The sequence below is a fragment of the Psammomys obesus genome, unplaced genomic scaffold, assembly GCF_907164565.1.
Source record: "Psammomys obesus unplaced genomic scaffold, mPsaObe1.curated_primary_1811, whole genome shotgun sequence".
Classification (NCBI taxonomy): domain Eukaryota; kingdom Metazoa; phylum Chordata; class Mammalia; order Rodentia; family Muridae; genus Psammomys; species Psammomys obesus.
In genome coordinates this window covers 13,021,324-13,028,183 of record NW_026585742.1, presented here as the reverse complement: position 1 = coordinate 13,028,183, position 6,860 = coordinate 13,021,324, and the positions used below count along the sequence as shown (strand labels likewise).

The following is a 6,860-nucleotide window of genomic DNA, read 5'->3' as shown; positions in this document are numbered from 1 at the left end:
ACACACACACACACACACACACACACACACACACACACACACACACATACAATAATAGACTTAGATGTACTTGTGTCTAAAGTCGACCTCTTGGGATTGGTTAGCTTATGCAGTTGCTGATCCCTGGATAAAACTAATTCTTCTTTCAGCAGCCATTGAATAGTTATTTAACTAAGAGTGGGACCCGTTTCCTCTGTACACACTTGAAAGTCAACTGATGTTCTCATTATGCTGATCTTATTCACAAAATGATATTGTTGAGATTTTATGTCTTCATTTTTCCTTGTCATATCTCGGGATACTATCTAGTAATAAGTATCCTGGACTCTTACAAAGGTTTCTGCTCCCTCTTCTGTGATTTTCCCTGAGCTTTGGCAGTAAGGGTTATGCTGCATATGTATCAGTTGGGCCTAGGTACCTCACAGTAACTTATTCTTTGCCTTATGACAAGTTGAGGATCTCTAAAATAGTCTCCATCTGTTGAAAACAGAGACTTACTTAACGCAGAGTCAGAGCTACACTTATCTGTAGCTGGAAGAATAATCATTTAGAATAGAATTAGAAATTATACTGGTTTTGGAAAATGGCAATTATAGGTTCTTCTCTAGGGTTCATGATCTCTCCAGCCATGGTTAAGTGGCTTGGTTTACAGTACTAGGCATGAGTTCTTTCCTATTCAGTGGATCTCAAGTTCAGCTAAACATCTGCTCTTTGCCCCCAGGATAAAAGTGCCCCCATTGCAACAGTGTTGATCTAGTGCCAGAAGAGTCATTGTTCTGGCTCTTAGGCTTTTCTCTGGGTAGGACTACTGATTGGTCCTCTCCCTTGGCAGATTGCACAAGACTTTAAGCTATTATATCCCTCTGGGAGGAGGCTTCCATGTCAACTCCAGTTTAATTTCTTTGAATTCTGTGTCCAAAGTGTATGGTATCTTCAGTATCTTTCAAGTTCTGAAAGACTATTAAAGCCAAAGGTTATAGCCCATATTGTCTTGGGAATCTCTTTATTCCCCTAGCCAATGACTTGAAGGAAGATTTCCCAAGCCTGGTACTGAATTTTGTGTTAGTGCATTAGTACATGGCCCTTATATATAGGGAGAACACCCTCACCTCATGTAGCATAACTATAACTATAACAAATATATATATATATATATATATATATATATATATATATATATATATTGTGTGTACATATATATTACATGGACATTTTCAATAAGCTTATAAAACAGTGTTTTCCTGTGACTTTTTCAAACATTCTTAGTGTTATTTTTCTTTTCTCTCTCCCTCTCCCCCTGAATTACCTTTCTGTCCCCCTGAATTCCCAACACATTACATGAAGTTAAGGGAAATCTCAGACTGGATTTCATCTTTACAGAGTATCTACATGGGTCCAGAAAGTTTAATCTGTAACTGGTGGATTAACTACCTGACACCTAAGATTTTTTTCTTCTCTGATTCAGCACAATGCATCCATTTCATTTACTGTGGCATCATCTGCCATTGAAAGACATTCCAAATAAACATAATATCCACAAGCTGTGGCTGTTTAAACAGAATATACAACTCACTTTTAACTAATAACCATAAAATATAAAATATAAAAAACCACCCTTTGGAGGTAAAGGTTGTCAATCAAATTTGCAAAAAGCCACTGTCACATTTTAAGTTTTTGGTGTTTATAAAAAATTTTTACTTGAAAACAAAGATCAAGAGGTTTTTTCATACATGTTTTCCTTGATAATTTAAAATCTATATTTAGGAGAGTTACAGGGTTTAGCTCAGTGATAGATTGCTTGTTTAATCCTTAGTGTCACAAACAAACAAAAAAAGGAAAACTGGTTGTTTTTTTTTAATTTTTCTCAGTATTTGTGAGTGAAGAATTGTGAAGTTATGAAACAGAGTCAATCAAATGAGCATTGTGCCTGCCATTCATTTGTGTTTGTTAGTATTCATCAGAAATGTTTGTACTCATTTTAGAAATATCAGGTATTCTTCCAGACGTAAAAGAATTTCAGAAAAAAAAAAAAGAACACAATCTCTATCAAATTAATAAACACCTTAAAGGACATCCTGGCGTTTTTCTAGAATTTCTTTTTCAAGCTGTCTAAAGCCAAAACAACATGTCTCTCAGGCACACACAATCTCGCTTCTTTAACATAAAAGCAAGTAAGAAGGGTATTTGAATTTAGCGAAAGTTGGTGAGGGAGCGCAGGAAGCACACATTAGGTGCTTGAGATCGGGTTCAGTTCTGAAGATCCTGGGACAGTATCCCAAGGAGCTGGCACCCTAAAAGGGTTTCTCTTCCAGATTTTTCTTGAGGGGCCTTCATTAGTGGAAGTAGGAAGCAGGGGCTGGGTAGAAAGGAAATCTGGCCTGAAGTCATGGGTCCTGCAAACGTTCATTTCTTACTTACAATGCTTGCAACTTTTAATTAAGGTGTCCGTCACCTTCTGCAGCTTCTTTCGGTTCATGGCTGGTGTTCATACAATTCGGTCTCAGAATGTCGTCAGGAAGTGCCAGGAAGCTCAGGAGCCCCAGGCTGAGGCAGCCTGGCTCAGCCAGCTTGGCTTAGCCTTTGTGGCTTTAACGGACAGCGTGGCCATGGCAACTCCTCAGAAGGCCACCAATTGGCTCATAGGGGCGGGCGCAGGAGACATGAATGAGGCCCCTACACACAGAGCAGCCATGGCAACGGCTGGGCGGGCCAGGGATTGGCTCCAGCCCTGGAAGCAGACAGAGTAAGGCCTAACAGTCCTGGCTGCCCAGGCCCTGCACTGTACTTACATTTAGTCCCAGTTGCAGTGTTCCAGCTTGGCGCTTTGAAGACTGTGTTGTTTACCATATTGGAAATTTTAATTTTCATTTACCACGCTGTCTTTTCAGCTCACAGCCCCTCAAGACTGCATAAAATCAGAAGTCTAAGAATAATCTGCACACTGGGCAGATTATGGGTGATGGTTTTCAAGGAGATATGTGGAAATGCTGGAGGGAAATAGGTATGTTATCCAAACAATTGTCATGTGTGGCTTCTTGCCCTAGTATGAGGAACTGTTTCCTCAGAACTAATTGAGTTGGTAGCTACCAGGTTGCCAGTTTTAGCTGCCACTAGAAGGGATTCGGAACAATTACAGTTTGAACTGCTTTACTGAGAAAATAGATTTCTCTCTCCTTCCCTCTCTTTTTCCCTCCCTCTCTTCCCCCCTCCCTCCCTTCCTTACATCTTTTATTTCACCCTTTGGAGGTGAAGGTTGTCAATCAAATTTGCAAAAAGCCACTGTCACATTTTAAGTTCATTCATTAAAGTTACATCCTCTTATATGGACATAGGTTCCTACTTAGGTGTGGGCTATAACTCAAGCTTGCTTAAAAAAATATCCCACCAAAACTGATCCTTTGCTCAATTGTAAAATAAATACTGGCTCTGCTAAAGAGGGGAAAAAATTGTTTCACATCAGTAGGGCTTCAATACTTTCTGCTTTACTCACTAACATATGGGATGCTCTGTTTGAATTTAGACCCAAATGAATGGGCTATCTCAGAATGAAACTTCAGACCTCAAATTCTGGGGAATTATAGTAGTTTATTGTAAACATAATGTCCTTTTCAACCTGAAAATAGATAAATACTGCCAAGAAAAAGGAGCAACACAAAATGAAATAGTACCAGTGTTGAAGCACTTGGTTCTTGTTTGTTTATTTTTGATTTTTGTAGAAATTATTGCAATGCTGTTTGAAACCAGAAACAGAAAAAATTCAAATTCAATTTTAACAGTTTAGAAAACCAAGTTGTAGGTCTCTAATCATGTTTTAAGGCAAAATACAAATTTCTATGTGAAAATTTTAGTTGCATGAGATGAACACACTCAGGACTGCCTTCACATAGGGAAATATTAGAGAAAGTCAATTAAGTAAACAATTAAGTAAGTCAATTAAGTTAACCCTTGGTAACACTAGAGACTGTTCCTCCCTAAAGAAAATTGAGAACTGTTAACCAATATGAGATGACTGCCAGTGTCCTCACATCTAGAAGCTAAGGAACTCTGGAATGGTGGAAGCAAATAAGGACTGGATATGTTGTTCTTATTTCCCATGAAATCATAGAATTTGTTCCTTATATTACAGTTGAATTAAAGTTGTGAGGCCAGGGAGCAGGTGTGGCTTTCAGTAGTTAATGAGAAAATCATGGGCACATGAGGAGCAGGCTTCCACTGATGGTGAGGTAGGTTGACGGAGCACAATGTGTCTTGGGGAGCAGATTTCCACTGATGGTGAACACACTATTGAGTATGGCAAAACATCTGGGAAAGAGCATACATTGGCTGCCTCTGAGAAGCACATGCTGATTTCCCCAGACCCTATTGATCATACTCCCTTAAAGTGAAAAAAAAAAAAAAAGTAGGGTCAATGTTGAAGCCTCTTAGATTAAAGCAGGCAAGTGCTTAGAGCAGACAAATATCTCTTAGTAATCAAGCAACATTTGATAGGAACCTCCTCTGCTTCCTAAAGTACCATTGATTAAGGAGATCTGTATGAATTTACACAGCTCATTTCTTTGAGTCAGCAAATCTTTTTTAGGGTACTTATATTTATTTGAGATATGTTTTGCCCACATATGAGTATATTTCAGACCACCCATTGCATTTTATAAAAAATTCAAATTCAATTTTAACAGTTTAGAAAACCAAGTTGTAGGTCTCTAATCATGTTTTAAGGCAAAATACAAATTTCTATATGAAAATTTTAGTTGCATGAGATGAACACACTCAGGACTGCCTTCACATAGGGAAATATTAGAGAAAGTCAATTAAGTATGACTGCTTAACTTATATAAACTCAGTTGATAATATAATATTCATTTGTGTTAGACACCAATTTTACTGTGCAGGAAATGACTATAGAACTCTCTAAAATTGCAGAAACCTTAAGATAGATATTTTTCTAAATACAAAAGAATATTTAAGTGATTATTAATACTATAATATTTCCTTTAATTTCGGGTTACCTTGACTTGTTATTCTTTGGATTGTTGCCATGATAAATAACTTGGACCTTGACTTGATGAAAGTGTTTTTCTTAACATAGACCTTTTGTGATAAAGGCCCTTGGAAGCTCTTTAGAAAATGACGTCATGGCATTGATATTCAACTAAGTATTTTATGAACTTGCTTTATGAAAGGAGCAGAGAGCTTTGTTGTCTGCAACCTTTTAATTCAAATTTACCAATTTATTTTACAGAGATGATGACAAAGATTTGAAATTAAGTTTAGCCAGCTGTTTGAGTTCAATCACTAACTCCCACCCTTAAACATTAGGTAGGAGATTAGTGTGGAAAAGAGCTATAGACCTCTTTTATCTACTTCTTGTTGATAAGAGTCAATGGGTCTTTGGTGGATTACCAGACTCCCTCATCAGGATACAAGAGCAGTTGAGTACAAAGGTCAACACCAAGCAGCAACATGAAGCCACAAGACTCAGCTGGATTGCCTGGAGAAGCTCTCTGGAACTTTTCTCTGTGTGAAGTTGAGTATTGAAGCACAAAGATCAGCGCAGCAATGTTGATCCAAAAAGTGATGTCTCATTGTGTGTGAGCCTCTCCATATGTCATCTCCTTAAAGTCCACCCACAGATGTTCTCAGCCGGCCAAATTCACTCCCCTCGCACATGAAGGGTCACAGCAAAACATCACAATCCAACCTATGCAAAACATCACTTGCCCAGCTTGCAGCAAAACATCACATGACAAATTTCTGTCCACTTCACTTGTCTATGTGTCTTTGTTTATACTTCTGAAGTTTATCAAAATCCAGTTTGGGTTTGTATTAACAGAAATCAGAGTGAAAATGTGCAAAACAGGGTTACCTCCTGGTTCTCCTAGGGAGCTGTATGTGCAGCTTCACAGATCCTGTGTGGACCACCTCAGAGGGAGGCAGAGGAGTCCTTTAAGGGAGAAGGGAATTAAAGAAATGCTTTTATGAAACCTGATTTCCCCATAGTACACACTCAGTACTCACTGGTATTAATACAGTCAAGAAATTTTTTGTCATGATCAATTGACCAATAGATAAAATTGATGCCTAAAGTTTACTAAGGTAGTATTTATTTTAAATTTTTATTTAAACTCACTTGATCTTAACACTTAGTATGAGTACATATTATGGAAGGGAGGCTTAATTTTTTTTTTATTAATTACACTTCACTCATTCTGTATCCCCCCATTAGCCCCTCCCTCCTCCCCTCCCGGTCCCACCCTTTCCCCCTTTCTGCATGCATGACCCCTCCCCAAGTCCACTGATAGGGTAGGTCCTCCTCTCCTTCTCTCTGATCTTAGTAAATCAGTTCTCATCAGAAGTGGCTGCATTGTCAGGGATCTAGGTTATCTCCATGGATAGTCCTTGGTTGGAGTATGAGTCTCTGGGAAGTTCCCTGTGTTCAAATTTTCTTTTTCTGTTGCTCTCCTTGGGGAGTTCCTGTCCTCTCCAGCTCTTACTATTTCCCACTTCTTACATAAAAATAAATTCACTATGCCCGACAGTTTGCCATCAGGCTCAGCATCTGCTTTGACTGTCTGCACGGCAGAGGCTTTCAGAGGCCCTCTGTGGCAGGTTCCTAGGTTGTTTTCTGTTTTCATCTTCTGGCTTTCAGAGGCCCTCTGTAGCAGGTTCCTAGGTTGTTTCCTGTTTTCTTTTTCTTCTGATGTCCATCCTCTTTGCCTTTCAGGATGGGAATTGAACATTTTAGTTAGGGTCCTCTCTTTTGCTTAGTTTGTTTAGATGTACAGATTTTAGTGGGTTTATTCTATGTTGTACGTTTATACGAGTGAGTATATACTGTGTGTCTTTTTGCTTCTGGGACAACT

The 6,860-nt window shown here is 38.6% G+C and overlaps 1 protein-coding gene across 2 annotated transcripts in view; it reads right to left on the bottom strand.

Moving 5' to 3' along the window:
• Clxn (calaxin) overlaps positions 1-2,562 on the bottom strand; it is a 22,753-nt gene extending 20,191 nt beyond the window's left edge. For both annotated transcript variants that reach the window (XM_055599193.1, XM_055599192.1), the window contains exon 1: positions 2,419-2,562. In XM_055599193.1, coding sequence (XP_055455168.1) covers positions 2,419-2,476 — 58 coding nt within the window. In that variant the 5' untranslated portion in view covers positions 2,477-2,562. The remainder of the gene's footprint in view (positions 1-2,418) is intronic.
• Positions 2,563-6,860: the final 4,298 nt, after the last annotated feature.